The sequence below is a fragment of the Salmo trutta genome, chromosome 12 (assembly GCF_901001165.1).
Source record: "Salmo trutta chromosome 12, fSalTru1.1, whole genome shotgun sequence".
Classification (NCBI taxonomy): Eukaryota; Metazoa; Chordata; class Actinopteri; order Salmoniformes; family Salmonidae; genus Salmo; species Salmo trutta.
This window is the reverse complement of record NC_042968.1, coordinates 34,684,551-34,703,084: the sequence shown is the minus strand read 5'-3', so window position 1 is coordinate 34,703,084 and position 18,534 is coordinate 34,684,551. Positions and strand designations below refer to the sequence as shown.

Here is an 18,534-nt window from a genome sequence, read left to right as displayed (position 1 = left end):
TCACTAATTTAGCTAAACATGGTTAACTCCTCAAGCAGGGAGATATGACTTATTCAGTGGGAGAGGAGAAATACACACATCCAGTAATCAAGCAGGGAGATATGACTTATTCAGTGGGAGAGGAGAAATACACATCCAGTAATCAAGCAGGGAGATATGACTTATTCAGTAGGAGAGGAGAAACACACACATCCAGTAATCAAGCAGGGAGATATGACTTATTCAGTGGGAGAGGAGAAACACACACATCCAGTAATCAAGCAGGGAGATATGACTTATTCAGTGGGAGAGGAGAAATACACATCCAGTAATCAAGCAGGGAGATATGACTTATTCAGTGGGAGAGGAGAAACACACACATCCAGTAATCAAGCAGGGAGATATGACTTATTCAGTGGGAGAGGAGAAATACACATCCAGTAATCAAGCAGGGAGATATGACTTATTCAGTGGGAGAGGAGAAATACACACATCCAGTAATCTGGTGCTAGACAGAAACAAAACTAATAAATAACCAGACCAACTTGACCTGATGAAGACCACCCTATTCCATGTGTAGTGGATTACTAATTTGTCCCTGGGCAAAAGTAGTGTACTACATGGGGAATGGAGTCACATTTGGGAGGTACCCGTTGTCTGTTTGTGTGTCTTGAATAAATCAAAGAGTTGAGGACATGAGTTATCTTCATCACTAACTCACACCGCGCTGAAACGGAGGAAGATTTTGGTGTCCCCCAAATGGCAACCTATGGGTCCTGGTCAAAAGTAAGTAATCAAGCAAGCCTTGGATAAGTCTGCCTCGTCTGAGCCAGAATGGCCCATAGCTGCTCCTGTTCAAAAGTAGTGCAATTGGGGAACATGGTGTCAGTTGAGACGCAGCCTATGTATGAGACTCCATCCTGAACACTGTTGCTTTACAGCCTCGTTTAGGAACCCTCTCCTTCTAATCATTTGGACATTTCTCCAATGCATCGTTGGAAAACCACAACTGTGCATACAGGAAATTGTTTTATTGCTGCAGCATTATAGTCTAGAGGTGATTTGGAGCCACTGTAACTATGGCTGCGTGTGTGTGTAGTGTGTGGTTTTGTGTGTCTGAATGTGTGTTTTTGTGTGTACATGTTGCCTACATTATCAGGACCAGAATGTCCTGACAAGATAAGATATTATTTTTTCTCCAGGACTTTTTAGGCTTAAGGGTTAGGTTTAGGGGTTAGGGAAAATTGGATTTTTGAATGGGAATACATTTTTACACCCAAAAAGTCTAGAAAATTCCCGTAAAAAAAGCTGTGTTTTTTGTGTGTGTGTGCATTAGTGAGCAGAAATAAAAAAGTTTGCCTAGTTCACCCCAGCTTAACTTGGTCAGGATCAGTTGACCCTGGCGCTGTTTTAGCTTCAGAACCCTGGCGCTATGATGTCACAGTCCCACGTGCCACATGAGTGGCTAAAACGGGCTTGACCTCTTTCCGAGCTAGAGAGTGAATGGCCACGGGCCAGTCTGCTTGTGTGTGTTGTTGTGATGTCACAACGGGGTCAGTCGGCTTTCACAGCCAACACGGTTCCCCTTCCTCTGTCCTGCCCTGCTCTTTGCCCGACTAGCTGACTGACTGGCTGGCTAACTGGCATATTTTCAAACATAGAATAAGAATTGCAGTCTTCCCCTGATTAAATGCAGTGGGGACCACAGAGATAGAACACAGAGACAGAATAAAATGGTTCTCTCTCTACGGCTGGGACTGTCATTCACAAAACAGCAGCATGCTCTTATCCAAGGTAACTCAAGTGTTTCACCTGCCTGGGTGACCTAATCAGGCTGACCTGGGCTATTGGTAAACATAGAATTACATTTACTAGACAGGATTCAGTCCCTGGATGCCCTGTCATACTGGCTGGTTTAGGACTGTTTCTAAATCACCCTGTGTTATCTTCCAGGTGGAAAGCTGTAAAGATCCCCGAGACTCTTTATAAATCTGGTCAGTGTGTTTGAGTTAGCAACAACAATGTTGACCTTATAAGAAAGTTAGTCAGGAAATGAATGTGTGTGTGTGTGTGTGTGTGTGTGTGCCTGCACGTGTAATGCTGTAATATAATTGATTACTTCGATCCCTCCAAAGGTTGTACAGAGAGTAAGTTTCATTGAAACATGAAAAATATGTTTTAGTGTAGTCCAATGTTGATAAAGTACATGTTGATCGTTTCCCTAACTTTCTGTGTCCTTGGCCCAATCCATAACGTGTTAACCAATGTAGCCATCGATCATTCTGTTGTGGGAGGATTACCAGTTTGACTGATTGGTTGAATGAAAGGTCCTCTCACCAATACTCTGTCTTCTACATTGATAAGTTATACAGATGAACTTAGTGACAAGGACAACGTATGAAGATAGATTTAGTTAGTACCAAGGTTACACTGAAGGACAGGTCATCTCTAATTCCCATTCATTCTTGTGGGGAATTAACGCTTTAGGACTATGGATATTCACCATTAGCGTTGCAAAATTCCAGTTATTAAATTCCCAAGTTTTCCAGAAATCCCAGTTAGAGGATTCCTGGATTTCCTGCTTATTCCCTCATGATTTCAATAATCTCCCAAAAATGTATCTGAACATACTCATGTATGTTAAAGAGATAACGCACCTGAAAATCTATATACATCTATATTTACGATTGAGGCCTGCACATTTGTCCCACTGCAACACACTGCATGTCATTTGGGACACAGGCCTAGACTCCACTGTACTTTGTATCACTTTCAAAGTATCAAAGCATATGGAAATATTTGATTTATGGGGTTATGAAAACTCCATTTGAAATAAAGCTGTGAAATATCTATTTTGATGTGTTCAGAAATCTCCCCACCTCACAGCTCCAATGACACACATGCTGATTTCTATATGTACTATAAACATAGATAATACAGGATCTTAGCAGGACTGGATTGATAAATGCTACATTCACATGTGTGGGTGGTCTAAGAACAGCTTTAGGTATTGATTATGAATAGCTATACATGGGACCTGATCGCTCAACATCAGAGGGAGGCTGGTGAGAGTTTACTTTATGGCGGGGTGGAGGGCAACTGGTCTTAGGATGCAAATGAAATTAGCTGTATTTAACATCTCTGTATGGAACTTAAACCCCTCCTCTCACACCATCTCTTCTAATATGACATGATCAGAGTGGAGAAGAGACATCTAAAGACAGCATCTCCAGTCAATAATCACACATTACTTTTTAGAGAGAGAGACACCCACTCTCAGTCAGAAACATCACACACACACACACACACACACACAGAATCATCATGTCAATCATCAGTGTGTGAGACTGGGCCAGACAATGTAAAAACTGAGTCATCTCAAACTGAGCCGTCTGCTGCTCATCTACACTCTGTTACAGGGCGTCTGGTCAAAATGTCACTACTATTGACTTGATTTCAAATCACAGACAAAGACAGACCAAAAAAGATAGATACAGCCAAAAAGACTGACTGACAGACCTCTCTGTGCAGAGCTCATGTTTTAGAGATGACGCTCCCGGCTTCAGTCTCATAATATACTTCTCTCCAATGGAGACCGGGGTTCAATCCCTGCATCCAACCTTCCTACGGTTTCTCCCCCTCTGTTTCCAACTGTCTAAATAAACCGTCGAACTCATCAATCAAGAGGAAAACAAGAGGCTCACCTCTCTCGGAGGTCGTCCAGACAGCGTTGCAGGTGGACCTCTCCGGCCGTGACCAGTACGTGTTCTCCTGTCTCCTGGATCAGAACCTCAGCACACGGGTCAGCCTGGTTCAACAGCCTCATACCCTGTACCAGCTTAGGCATCTCACCTTGACACACACACACACCAGATTGTAGAAAAGTACTTCTTAGTAGACTAAGTAGGAATCATTTCCATGTATGGGCCCTACTGCACATAATACACCCTGGATTCAACCTAGATTTGTCTTTCGTTGAGAAAACTTAGACTGACGTTACCTGGGTCATGTTCATTAGGCATCAAACTGAAGAAATCACGAAATAGGGAGGGACTACTTGGATTTATCCAGAATTTAATGCTATTTTTCATTTTCTGTCGCAAAACATTTTCAAACACTTTCTGATGAGTGCCCTGATGAACAAAACCCAGGACGGGTTTGAATTTTCAGGGTTAGAGGTCAGCTCAACTACTAAGTGCAACTATTTAAAAGAAAACAAACACTAATTGAAGCTTCTCAAAACCGTTGAGAAACTAAAATAGCAGCCATCTTTCTAAGACTAGCTAACTAACTGACTGACTGTTAACTGACTAACTCCCTCCATATGGGGAAAATGTTGCCCTCAGCTATAATACTAACGAACACCACAGAAGAGCTGCAGGAATGTCTGCCTATCTGTGGACTGGCTGACTGGCTGGGTGGCTGACTGGCTAGGTGGCTGACTGGTTGGGTGGCTGACTGGTTGGGTGGCTGACTGGCTGGGTGGGTGGCTGACTGGCTGACTAGCTGGGTGGCTGACTAGCTGGGTGGCTGGGTGGCTGACTAGCTGGGTGGCTGACTAGCTGGGTGGCTGACTAGCTGGGTAGCTGGGTGGCTGACTAGCTGGGTGGCTGACTAGCTGGGTGGCTGACTAGCTGGGTGGCTGACTAGCTGGGTGGCTAGGTGGCTGACTGTTCGACTAGCTGGTTGGTTGACAGAATGTCTGACTATCTGTGGACCAGCTGACTGGTTGGGTGGCTGGGTGGCTGACTGTTCGACTAGCTGGTTGGTTGACAGAATGTCTGACTATCTGTGGACCAGCTGACTGGTTGGGTGGCTAGGTGGCTGGGTAGCTAGGTGGCTGAGTGGCTGACTTTGACTAGCTGGTTGGTTGACCGAATGGCTGTCTGACTGGGGTGCTGGAGGAACGTTAGCTTCTCAACATTAGCATATTACCTCAGATGACAGACGACAAAAACAAAACATCATTGACAGGCAACAACCTCAACAAATTCACAATGTGGTGTAAGTGTGTTTGTGTGTAACCGTGTGTGTTTGACACTTACTTGGGTGTTTGGGTTCGATGGCCACTCGTACAATGGGCGTAGCTTCGAAGTTGAGGGGGATGAAAGGGGGGAGGGCAGGGGAGGTGGAGAGGGTCGCAGACTTCAACACACACTCCTCGAGTCCGCCAATACCTAGGGAATCAATCAATTAATCAATCCAGCACTTTCTACAAACACATGTCACAGTGATTGACAACAGCTGGAGCCTAAACCCCCCAAAGAGTGACCAGATAGACAGTAGTGACAACGAAACAGTCCCTAGGTAGGAAGAAACCATGAGAGGAACCAGAGTCATGAGAGGGAGTTGAACCTGCTCTGGCTGGGACGAGGAGATTAGAGGAGAGGAGAAATGAACAAGACAATATGAACAGCAGAGGACCTGATCCTAGATCAGAACTCCTGCTCCGAGAATTCAGACACCTGGAGAGACATGAACAGAGTGTGGCTCTGGAGATAAGATAACGTCATTATTAGGGCAGCTACCACTTCAATGGTGAACAGTTCATTAAAAATGTACTTTCATAGGCTGTCCAAATGGCACCCTATTCCCTTTACAGTGCACTACTTTAGACCAGAGCCCTATAGTGGTCTGGTCAAAAGTAGTGGAGTATGTAGGGAATAGGGTGCCATATAGGACGCAGCCCTGCAATGTCTCTCTGTGGAAGAGAGCAGAGTAACTCCAGGGGGAGAGAATAACGTGACTAGCTTTGTCTCTGTTTCAGACAAGTGAGTGAGAGAATCACAGAGAGAAAATGTGTGAGAGGAAAGGGGAGACAAAAGGACAAGATATGTGCAAGAGAGAAAGAGAAATGAAGACACAGAGAGAACTAGAGAGAGAGAGACAGATAGGAAAAGAGAGAGAGGGATGAAGAAAGAGAGGCAGGGAGAGAAAATAATTTCCCTGCTGTCAGAAGGTTCAGGGCTCTGAGGAACACTGAGGCTAATGTAGCCTGGGGGGAAGAAAGAGGTAAGGGAAGATAGAGGGGAGGAAAGAGGAGATGGTTTAGTACTGTACCAGAGCTGAGTAGGGAAGGTTGCCTGGTGGCTCCTGACAAAGGGGAGAACATATCCCTTCCTCTCTCTCCTTCTTCCCTTTCTGTTCTCTCTCTCTCCTTCTTCCCTTTCTGTTATCACTCTCTCCTTCTTCCCTTTCTGTTTATCTCTCTCTCTCTAGAGTCCATTCTGTCAGAGCTGAGAGACCAGACTGTATCCAAAGAGTTAGTTGTTCTTTATTTTCAATTCTCTGATGATGTTTTGTTCAACTGAACTGTCTGATGTTGAATAGTGTTTAGGATGAATTAAACTGGAGGTAAGATGAGCCTGGTCCCAGATCTGTTTGTGCCGTATGGCTAATGCTTATTGTTGTTTGGCATGACATTGACCATAGGAGTTGGCAAGACAGCACCAACAGCTCTGTGACCAGGCTAGGATTAGCTAGCTTTAGTGCAGTAATGGATGAGCAGGCTAGGCCAGGGTCATGTTCATTAGGAAGCAAACGGAAGAAAACGGACTGAAACAGGAAGATACTTCGTCCAATGAGAAATATTGTTTTTCCTTTTTCTGTTGCAAAACATTTTCGGTCGAATGCCCCAATGAACACAATCCAGGACTGTAACGGAGAACGGAGGCTGGACACAGGCCTTCTTTGTGTGTCCATTTTAAGGGGCTCAGCCGGCCTCAAATACACCGCCATGTTTATCCTACCGCTGATGACTTCCTGTGATCACACACACACACGCAGCGGGGGCAGGGCAGGAGACTCTGGCAAATGTAAGCGTGGCTCTTTAAAACAGCAGGCTGAACAGTGAGCCACAGCTTCAGATAGTATTTGAACGAGTACTACATAAATCCTGCCACTCTTCAACTTTTCACCTCAGTCACACATGCCTTCTACACTGAACAAAAATATAAAACGCAACATGTAAAGTGTTGGTCACATGTTTCATGAGCATCAATAAAATAACCCAGAAATGTCTAAAATGTTGTGCACACATTAGTTTACATCCCTGTTAGTGAGCATTTCTTCTTTACCAAGATAATCCATCCACCTGCAATTGGCATGCTGACTGCAGGAATGTCCACCAGAGCTGTTGCCAGAGAGTTGAATGTTCATTTCTCTACCATAAGCCACCTCCAATGTCATTTTAGAGAATTTGGCATTACGTCCAACCGGGCCTCTAAACCGGCCTAGTGTGGGCGAGCAGTTTGCTGATGTCAACGTTGTGAACAGAGTGCCCCATGATGGTGGTGGGGTTATGGTGTGGGCAGGCATTTGCTACGGACAATGAACACAATTGCACTTTAACGATGTCAATTTCAATGCACAGAAATACCGAGATGAGATCCTGAGGCGAATTGTGAGGCCCATTTGTTTTAAAGGTATCTGTGACCAACAGATTTCCTTATATGAACTGTAACTCAGTAAAATCTTTGAAATGATCAGAGTGGCATTAACTAAAATTCTCTCTCGAAGCAGGGTCATGTTTCAGAGGACACATGGATTTCGACCTTCGCCTCTCCCGTGTCCGTACGGGAGTTGCAACGATGACACAAGACTAACTACAAATTGGGGGATAAAAAACTATAATAATAATAAAAATATATATAAAAATAAGAGGTAAAAAACATTAGTTAAAAACAATACATTGAACCAAAAAATGGAATACTGTCTGCATTAACTTTGTCTTATTTCTACCTAGAAACTGATTTACAGCTGGATATGTGCACAGCATTATAAGAAGTTGATCGAGCACACACACACACACGCGCACACGCACACGCACACACACAGTCTTGTTCAAGCGGAACAGATGCTGGACATATAACTGGGGGTCTGGTGTGTGATGTGTGTACGTAGCCAGAGAAGCTGATGACTCAGAAGTTGAGCTGACTCCCTGTGATCCAACCCACAGCCCACTCAGTCACACAAAGAACAATACAACTAAGGAACAAAAGCTTTCCTTGGCTAAAGAAAGGACCTTAACTGACTGACATGTGGAGGGCACAGGAACCTGATCTAGCCTAAATGCTTTGAGATGCTGTGAGATGCTGTGAGATGCTGTGAGAGAGAGAGAGAGAGAGAGAGAGAGAGAGAGAGAGAGAGAGAGAGAAATCTATCCAACTACAGCCAATCCCACCGTCTATGGACAGTTGTTGAACTAATTGGCCAGGTGTGTAAGTTAGTTTCAGTTGGTCGTTGCTGGACCTAGTTTCAGTTGGTCGTTGCTGGACCTAGTTTCAGTTGGTCGTTGCTGGACCTAGTTTCAGTTGGTCGTTGCTGGACCTAGTTTCAGTTGGTCTTTGCTGGACCTAGTTTCAGTTGGTCGTTGCTGGACCTAGTTTCAGTTGGTCGTTGCTGGACCTAGTTTCAGTTGGTCGTTGCTGGACCTAGTTTCAGTTGGTTGTTGCAGGACCAAGTTTCAGTTGGTCGTTGCTGGACCTAGTTTCAGTTGGTCGTTGCTGGACCTAGCTTCAGTTGCTATTTGCTGGACCTAGTTGCTTGTAGTTGGTCCCGTTTCAACATGTACAATCTTCCATGGACAGTACGGGAAAACCTTCCCCCAAAAAACATTGATAGTTGGTTGGCTGTAGTTTTATTCAGACACTTATTGATTATTACAAGACAAACTGGGATTCATAGCAAGACAAATACACTCCATTGAACTGTGATTGTGTATGTTTTGTAAGTGGTTCAACACACTGTTCTATATTAAGTAGGTTTTTTACTACTTTCCTTTTAAAAGCTGCACACAAATTGCCCTCCTGGGACAATGCAGATTTACTGAACTGAACCCATGAGTAGAACAGTCCAGTCTGAACTCTACCAGGCTCTAGTGAACCCATGAGTAGAACAGTCCTGTCTGAACTCTACCAGGCTCTAGTGAACCCATGAGTAGAACAGTCCTGTCTGAACTCTACCAGGCTCTAGTGAACCCATGAGTAGAACAGTCCAGTCTGAACTCTACCAGGCTCTAGTGAACCCATGAGTAGAACAGTCCAGTCTGAACTCTACCAGGCTCTAGTGAACCCATGAGTAGAACAGTCCAGTCTGAACTCTACCAGGCTCTAGTGAACCCATGAGTAGAACAGTCCAGTCTGAACTCTACCAGGCTCTAGTGAACCCATGAGTAGAACAGTCCAGTCTGAACTCTACCAGGCTCTAGTGAACCCATGAGTAGAACAGTCCAGTCTGAACTCTACCAGGCTCTAGTGAACCCATGAGTAGAACAGTCCTGTCTGAACTCTACCAGGCTCTAGTGAACCCATGAGTAGAACAGTCCAGTCTGAACTCTACCAGGCTCTAGTGAACCCATGAGTAGAACAGTCCAGTCTGAACTCTACCAGGCTCTAGTGAACCCATGAGTAGAACAGTCCAGTCTGAACTCTACCAGGCTCTAGTGAACCCATGAGTAGAACAGTCCAGTCTGAACTCTACCAGGCTCTAGTGAACCCATGAGTAGAACAGTCCAGTCTGAACTCTACCAGGCTCTAGTGAACCCATGAGTAGAACAGTCCAGTCTGAACTCTACCAGGCTCTAGTGAACCCATGAGTAGAACAGTCCAGTCTGAACTCTACCAGGCTCTAGTGAACCCATGAGTAGAACAGTCCTGTCTGAACTCTACCAGGCTCTAGTGAACCCATGAGTAGAACAGTCCAGTCTGAACTCTACCAGGCTCTAGTGAACCCATGAGTAGAACAGTCCAGTCTGAACTCTACCAGGCTCTAGTGAACCCATGAGTAGAACAGTCCAGTCTGAACTCTACCAGGCTCTAGTGAACCCATGAGTAGAACAGTCCAGTCTGAACTCTACCAGGCTCTAGTGAACCCATGAGTAGAACAGTCCTGTCTGAACTCTACCAGGCTCTAGTGAACCCATGAGTAGAACAGTCCAGTCTGAACTCTACCAGGCTCTAGTGAACCCATGAGTAGAACAGTCCTGTCTGAACTCTACCAGGCGCCACTGAGGCTCAATTTAAAAAAGATAAAAGTAGTAGTCAAATGTACTTTTGGACTAAATTTGATTTCTTTACCAAGCTAAAATGGAACTTCAAAGCCAACAATAGGGCAGAATGTACCAGTCACCTTACGAAGGAAATGGGTCTTATTTGAAGAGGAGAGAGAAGCCAGACTGGAAAACACTGAGTATTGTACTAGATGTGCGGCTGGAGATAGTTAAAATGTGTGTGTGTGTATACTCGGTTTTATTAAGTACAAGGCCAGAGCCTTGGAAATCTGCTCCTTCTTACATCCTATGGAATCTCCCTTCACTGGAAAGTCCCTATTTGACACTGTAGTGTGTGTGTGTGTGTGTGTGTGTGTGTGTGTGTGTGTGTGTGTGTGTGTGTGTATTGGCAGGAGAGGAGGGGATGTACCTCTAGCCAACTAATACACTGATTATTACATTAAAGCTTCTGTCCTCCGGCTAGAGAGAGTAGTTGGGGGCGAACTGACAAAGACCTCTTTAATATATACATTCAAATGGACAGACAGATTTCTGGACGCTATGAGACAGGGACAACATTCCATTCTCAATCAAATAGGAATTATCTTTGCAAAAAATCTACAAGAACAAAGCAAAATAAAATGGAGTGGGGGAAATTACCCAAAAATGAACCATCACTGTTCTTTGTCTGTAGGCCACGAGGGTTAAAGGTCAGAGGGTTAATGTTAGTACTCAACCAACTATGGTCTTCGTGACAACTATGGTCTTCGTGACAACTATGGTCTTCGTGACAACTATGGTCTTCGTGACAACTATGGTCTTCGTGACAACTATGGTCTTCGTGACAATAGCTGGTTGAGTTTAGGTGAAAATGTATTAAGAGACAAGAAGAACGGGATCCTTTTGGATCCTAAAGCCGTGTCACTGCCCACATCTCCCTCCCTCTAACCATTATGATATCACTGCTCCAACAGGCATCCTATGAGGCAAGGGCTGCCGGGACACCTTTCTGCTCACTTGAGTCATCCCCCCACTTTCTTCATTGTGGTGGCACACACACACGCTCCGTTGTGCACTGCAATCGTACACACACACACACACACACAGTGAACATCTCCAGGTGTTGGCTCTAACTAATAGAGGGGACCAGCCCACTCCAATCCTTATGACTCATTTAATGTGCACTTTAGAAAACGCCTCCCATTGCATTCCACACTAAACACTGAACAGGGTGCCATTACATTCCACACTAAACACTGAACAGGGTGCCATTACATTCCACACTAAACACTGAACAGGGTGCCATTACATTCCACACTAAACACTGAACAGGGTGCCATTACATTCCACACTAAACACTGAACAGGGTGCCATTACATTCCACATCAAACACTGAACAGGGTGCATTTCATTCCACACTAAACACTGAACAGGGTGCCATTACATTCCACACTAAACACTGAACAGGGTGCCATTGCATTCCACACTAAACAGGGTGCCATTACATTCCACACTAAACACTGAATAGGGTGCCATTACATTCCACACTAAACACTGAACAGGGTGCCATTACATTCCACACTAAACACTGAACAGGGTGCCACTGCATTCCACACTAAACACTGAATAGGGTGCCATTACATTACACACTATCAAATCAAATCTAATTTTATTGGTCACATACACATGGTTAGCAGATGTTAATGCGAGTGTAGCGAAATTCTTGTGCTTCTAGTTCTGACAATGCAGTAATATCTAACAAGTAATCTAACAAATTCACAATGACTGCCTTATACACACAAATGCAAAGGAATGAATAAGAATATGTACATAAAAATATATGGATGAGCGATGGCCGTGCGGCATAGGCAAGATGCAGTAGATGGTATAAAATACAGTATATACATATGAGATGAGTAATGTAGGACATGTATCACCGCCGTACTAGGAGGTGATACAGCCCGACAGGATGCTCTCGATTGTGCATCTGTAAAAGTTTGAGTGTTTTAGATGACAAACCAAATTTCTTCAGTCTCCTGAGGTTGAAGAGGCGCTGTTGCGCCTTCTTCACCACGCTGTCTGTGTGGGTGGACCATTTCAGTTTGTCCGTGATGTGTACGCCGAGGAACTTAAAACTTTCCATCTTCTCCACTACTGTCAGGTCGATGTGGATGGGGGGGTGCTCCCTCTGCTGTTTCCTGCAGTCCAAAATCATCTCCTTTGATTTGGTGACATTGAGTGTGAGGTTATTTTCCCTGACACCACACTCCGAGGGCCCTCACCTCCTCCCTGTAGGCCGTCAGGTCGTTGTTAGTAATCAAGCCTACCACTGCAGTGTTGTCTGCAAACTTGATGATAGAGTTGGAAGCGTGCATGGCCACGGAGTCATGGGTGAACAGGGAGTACAGGAGGGCTGAGAATGTACCCTTGTGGGGCCCCAGTATTGAGGATCAGCGGGGTGGACATGTTTCCTACCTTCCTACCCATTTCCTACCTGGGTGGGCGGCCCGTCAGAAAGTCCAGGACCCAGTTGCACAGGGCGGGGTCGCTTAATGACGAGTTTGGAGGGTACTATGATGTAAAATACTGAGTTGTAGTCAATGAACAACATTCTCACATAGATATTCCTCTTGTCCAGATGGGATAGGGCAGTGTGCAGTGTGATGGCGATTGCATCGTCAGTGGACCTATTGGGGCGGTAAGCAAATTGGAGTGGGTCTAGGGTGTCAGGTAGGGTGGAGGTGATATGATCCTTGACTAGTCTCTCAAAGCACTTCATGATGACAGAAGTGAGTGCAACAGTGCAATAGTCATTTAGTTCAGTTACCTTAGCATTCCTGGGAACAGGAACAATGTCAGCCATCTTGAAGCATGTGGGGACAACAGACTGGGATAGGGATTGATTGAATATGCCCGTAAACACACCAGCCAGCTGGTCTGAGCATGCTCTGAGGACACGGCTAGGGATGCCTTCTGGGCCGGCAGGTTTGTGAGGGTTAACACGTTTAAATGTCTTACTCATGTTAGCCACGGAGAAGGAGAGCCCACAGGCTTTGGTAGCGGGCCATGTCAGTGGCACTGTATAGGGTGCCATTTGGGACGCAGTACATAAGTTCAGGAAAACTCCCTCACTTTCAGCAGAAACTCCAGGCACATTTTCTTCATACATCTGAATGAGACATGCAGGGAACATCACTCAGTTTAAGTAGACAATGTCTGCGTCCCAAATGGCTCCCTTTTCCCTACAGAGCATATGACTTCTGACCAGAGCCCTACAAAGACTAATTCAGAAACAAAGACACTGACTAGCATAGCTCCAATCCAGGACTTGTCCACACACTGACTGGCAGCTTTTTTTTGGGGGGGGGGGGGGGGGGGGGGGGGTTATTAAATACACTAAGTCTATAAGGAAGAGAGTCTGGGCTTTGCTCTAGCTCAGAGAGGAGGCAGTCAGCTAGCAGATACTGAAGCACCATCTAAAAAGAGAGAAAAGTTTGTTTAGGGTCAATGGGCATATCTCAAATGCAGTGTCTCTGTCTGTGTGTGTGTCTGTGTTCCGATCCAAAGTAGTTCACAATGAGGATTCAGGGTACCATTTGGGACCTACCAATTTTGTGGGCACTGGTCAAAAGCAGTGCACTATTTTCATTTCCATTTCAGTCATTTAGCAGACGCTCTTATCCAGAGTGACTTACAGAGCTATTAGTGTTAAGTGCCTTGCTCAAGGGCACATTGACAGAGCCTTGTCAGCTTGGAGATTTGAACCAGCAACCTTTCAGTTCCTGGTCCAACGCTCTAAGCACTAGTGTACAATTTGGGATGCAAACATCATCTTCCTGGCATAAAGGGGGAATGAGAGGGGCATGAGACAACCTTATCTCTTAACGAACAACGGCTTACAACAGGAGAGCACTGGGCAACTCCAGTCCTGAAGGTATGCAGTACTGGCCTTCATTTCAGCCCAGAACTAACACAGCACTAACACCTGGGCTGTGTTCATTAGGCACGAAACAGAACCAAAACGGAAATGTACTATAGGAACTGTTGAACCTAGTGTGTTGGGCTGGAGCAAAAGCCTACACACACCGACTACAAGACCCCATGCACACAACCCTGGCTGCACACAATGTCAAGTCCTTACAGGATCTCTGTGTGTGTATAGGACATGATCAGATCAGGGGGAAACAGGATATAACAAGCAGGAGGTTTTAACCATTAAATCAAACACCACCATAAAATCACTTCATATATTAATCCTACCCTGGATCCTTTTACATACAACACTGTGTGAGAGGGCTGGCTGGGGACATATGAGCTATGGGAAGGGTTGGGGGCTGGATCATCGGTTGTGTGTGTGCGCACAGCGGGGTCTTAGGTCTGAAATAACACTAGTAGATTGTTCACAAATCATCCCCAGTGCAATGAGTGCAGGAGGAAGTTTGATCCCTCGTACAGCAGAGTAGTGACAGGCAAGGTTTATGTGTGTGTGTGCGCTCATGGCTCTTCATCTTTTGTAGAGTTCCAGTACACAGACAACAGTCCATTCTTAACTGTGTGAAAACACATGCACCATGGTTATCATCTATTAGCTGGGCTCCACCACAGCACCAGTGAGGCAACAGCCACGACAACAATCTGTTGTTTATCTTCTTTCTTTTGGTTTTCCTTTAATAAATACATTCTTGACCCTAGAATATCTGAGACCTAGCGGCTCCATTTCCTGTTTTTATGCGTGAGCGATAGATCAGAGACAGACAGACAGATCGATCGATACAGTGCATTCGAACCATGTATTCAGACTATTTTGTTACGTTACAGACTTATTCTAAAAATTGATTCATTATTTTTTTTTACCTCAATCTACACAGAATACCGCATAATGACAAAGTGAAAACAGGTTTAGAATTTTTTTCAGAAATACCTTATAAGTATTCAGACCCTTTGCTAAGAGAAAAATTGAGCTCAGGTGCATCCTGTTTCCATTGATCATCCTAGAGATGTTTCTTCAACTTGGAGTCCACCTGTTGTAAATCCAAATTGATTGGACATGATTTGGAAAGGCACACACTCTCTATACAAGGTCCCACAGTTGACAGTGCATGTCAGAGCAAAAACCAAGCCATGAGGTCGAAGAAAATGTGAGAGAGCTACGAGACAGGATAGTGTCGAGGCACAGATCTGGGGAAGGGTACAAAAAATGTCTGCAGCATTGTAGGTCTCGAAGAACACAGTGGTGTCGTGACGTTGTATTAGTTAATGTGACGACTGTTGCTCATCGAATGATTAACGGTTTATAATTACGTGATTAAATGAATTAAGCAATGAATCAAGCAATTATTAACTCATTAACCTGGGGCACCATGGGAACATTGTTTTGATTGAGTTTCTATTTCCCAAATTAACTCAAAGGATATCAGAATATCGATTACAACAGTCGCTAAATTAATCAGTTTCCTCTACAGTCTCATTATCTGAAAGTCGTATAATCCGGGAATCTGCACGGACCCGGGCTTTACCACTGAATTTACCACACCAATCTTAGTTGATTATTTATTTACTAGCAAGCTAAAATGATGATAAAAATGCACATACACAAAACACAGTCTAGCTATTGATTAGGACTTAGTATAACGGCCAACACACTATGGCGCTGGTTACCCAACATGGGGATTTTAAAGAGAGAGAAAGGAAGTACACGAGAGAAATATACATTTGGGTTCATTTGTCAGCCATGCTTATTTAAAATTAGCCTTGCCCCGAACTGCCGCTCTTATGGGTCAGAATATAATGATGTAATTACGTGTTGTAGTTCTCAGGTGGGAAGCTCCGCGTGGGTCGTTTAGGCTTTTAAATGACGAAGTTCTCCGGCGCAACTCTCTGGTTGTCCTCACGATGTCAGTGTCCTTCTTGGCTAAGTGGTCTGATCCTCACCCTTGATCTGAAAGGGGTCTTCTGAGGACAGACAGCTCTGTAGCTCAGAGCTCACAGCTTCGGCTCGAATGGTGTCGATACCACGATTCAATCGAGAGTGGAGGCTGGGTGGTTCGGCTTGAATTCACCCGCTTAGACACAGCTACTCGTCCGTAGCTCGTGTAGAAAAATATTTCTTTGTCTTCAACCTTGTGTTTCGTTTTGGGGTTCGTCGACTTTGTTAGACCTTCGCTGCAGCTTGGGGTCAATAGTCTCCTATGTTAATTCTCCAATCTCCTGTCTTATACCCTCGGGTCAGAGGTGGGTGTGACAGCCTTTAGGGCGATTCTCTGGGCGGACCAAGTACAGGGGCAAGGCTTAGATTTGGCTAAAAATCCGATTTTAGACACTAACTTCACATTTCATCTTTGCCAAAACATTCTGTTTGATTTGGATATTTTCCAAACAGCGTACAATGTATAAACATCAGGCATATACTGGGAAAACTCTTAAAGGTACAATGTTTTCATAATAACGTCATCTCTTAACCTTTAAAAACAAATACAAAAGTTACATACATTTTAATATTCCACTTTTTGTCATAACCACCATTGTGGCTGACGGAAACCATTGTTCCAAAGTTCCTTTATTGCATGTTTAAGGTTCTGAGGCCAGTTCTCCATTGTTAGGACAAAGGAATTTCTCTGTATTATGGGCATGAGGTGTCATAAAACCCCCACATCTTCAGACCCCTAGATCTCTCCTCCTCTGTTGGGGGTTTGGGAGATAATCTGTAGGGTGGTGGTCTCCTGTATCCTGACCTGATCAGGACAGTCATGACAGTCCCCCTCTGGTAGGTTCAACTTGGAATGATTCTGCATGTTGCAACCCACCATAAGAATGACCATCGGATGTCCTGGTCTGTGGATCATCAGAGCAGCCCCCCCCCCCTTTAGTGGTTCCCCCCCTGGTAGGCTTTCCGCAAGCTGTGGATCACCACCAGAATGGATCAAGGAGGTCTGGCAGTGGCTCTGTGTTCCGGCCCGTCGTCCGGTTATCCCGGTTAGTGGACCTAGGCAGTAACTTGGCAGACGTTAATAACGCACAACACTCAGGCAATACATCATTACATTTCCTCCCCAAAGGAGCGGTGTCTTGGCTCTAAGGCTTCCTAAGTGTCAAAGGTAATGAAACGAAAAATTGGAATAAAAACATAAAAGTATACAAAATATGTCTACCACACCTTAATCATCTAATATGGACTATGTTCTATATATGTCCAAGGCCTTGGCTAAATAGCTTTATCATGGCATTGTCTCTAATGTCATGTCTAGGTTGATCCTACTTGCAGGTGGGTAGTTAAGGCACTTGGAAAAACTTGGCCCCTGAAGGCCAAGCTTACATTAGGGACATTACTGGGCTGACCTAGCGAGTTCGGGAGAGGAGGCTGGGACTGGGCCCTGTAAGAGGGTTTCCGGATCCATTGCCACCTTTCCAAAAATCGGGATCGCTTCCGTCCCACGGGTGATCCTAGTATAAGACCTCATTAGGTCTTCCATTGCACGTGTGCGCCTGTGTACGTAGTAGGTGCACACGCCAAGGGAAATGAGACCAAGGATCATGGTAACAGTCAGGATACTGTCCGGCACCGTCCAAGAGCGGGCGACAGACCAATCTTTTGGTCTGTAGTCAGTCGGGTCGACTAACAGTGCCTCATCCAGTACGCTAAGATCGACAGTCATGGGTCCCTCGTACTGGATTTGGTATTGAATGGCTTGTGGTAACTCAAGGGAACGTTTAGCAAAAGCGTCCGGCATTTCAATCTCTGTGTCTATCCGGTCGTCGGGAAGGTGGTATAGAGCGAGGTCGTCTACGTGAATAATCGCCCCCTCTGGTACCGTAACAAAAACAGTCTGGTTGGGGAGGTTCAATTGGGTGATGGAGTCATGGCGTTCGTAAGTCATAGTGGCGGACGCAAACGGTGTGTTGACCAACCATCGGTTCCCTACCACCTCCACTTGTGTGGTGGTGGCCCCATCCCTGGCTGTTAGTTTGGCTCTACAGCGTTCTTCGCTGGTGATAGCTTTAATACCACAAAGACGCTCAGTGTTATCCCTGACAAATGGTTTGCTAGGACAAAGGTAGTGGACATCTTTGGTTAGAGTACACATTAGCAGGTTAGGGGTGAGATAGAAATCTGGGTTGTTTTCCTGGTAAGCTACAACTGGGGGCGTGGCAATCTTTACGTGGGTACTGTCGCGCCAAAATCCTACATTGAGAACCGTTTTCAATCTATAGATATTCTCCAGTTCAACAACCGGCAGCGTCAGTAGAAAACCCACTTCATTACGGTCAACATCAACGTGTATTGGGATGGCCGACCCCAGACTATAGGCCAAATGTGATTGTAACGGCCTTAGTGTGGTTGAAGTAGCTGAGGTCAATATGTCGTGCACCATTGAGAGGGGCACTAGATATGAGGGGATTCTATTCATGGCCAAGTGGTCCATAGAAGAGCTAACTTCACGGAGAAAATCCTCCAGTAACAATCGAACCAATTGGACATGGGCATAGTCATGGTTCATGACCTCTGCTAGCTTTCCTACAGACAGGATAGTTTTGTTCAGGAGAGTAGCGTGTGTGTTGACCACCAGAAT

General features: G+C 45.0%; 1 protein-coding gene across 5 annotated transcripts in view; it reads right to left on the bottom strand.

Moving 5' to 3' along the window:
• The window catches only part of LOC115203420 (elongation factor-like GTPase 1), a 104,805-nt gene that overhangs the window by 15,831 nt on the left and 70,440 nt on the right, over nt 1-18,534 (bottom strand). For all 5 annotated transcript variants that reach the window (XM_029768105.1, XM_029768106.1, XM_029768108.1 and 2 more), the window contains 2 exons: nt 5,025-5,156; nt 3,684-3,831 (listed from right to left, as the gene is read on the bottom strand). In XM_029768105.1, the coding sequence (XP_029623965.1) occupies nt 3,684-3,831; nt 5,025-5,156 (280 nt within the window). The remainder of the gene's footprint in view (nt 1-3,683; nt 3,832-5,024; nt 5,157-18,534) is intronic.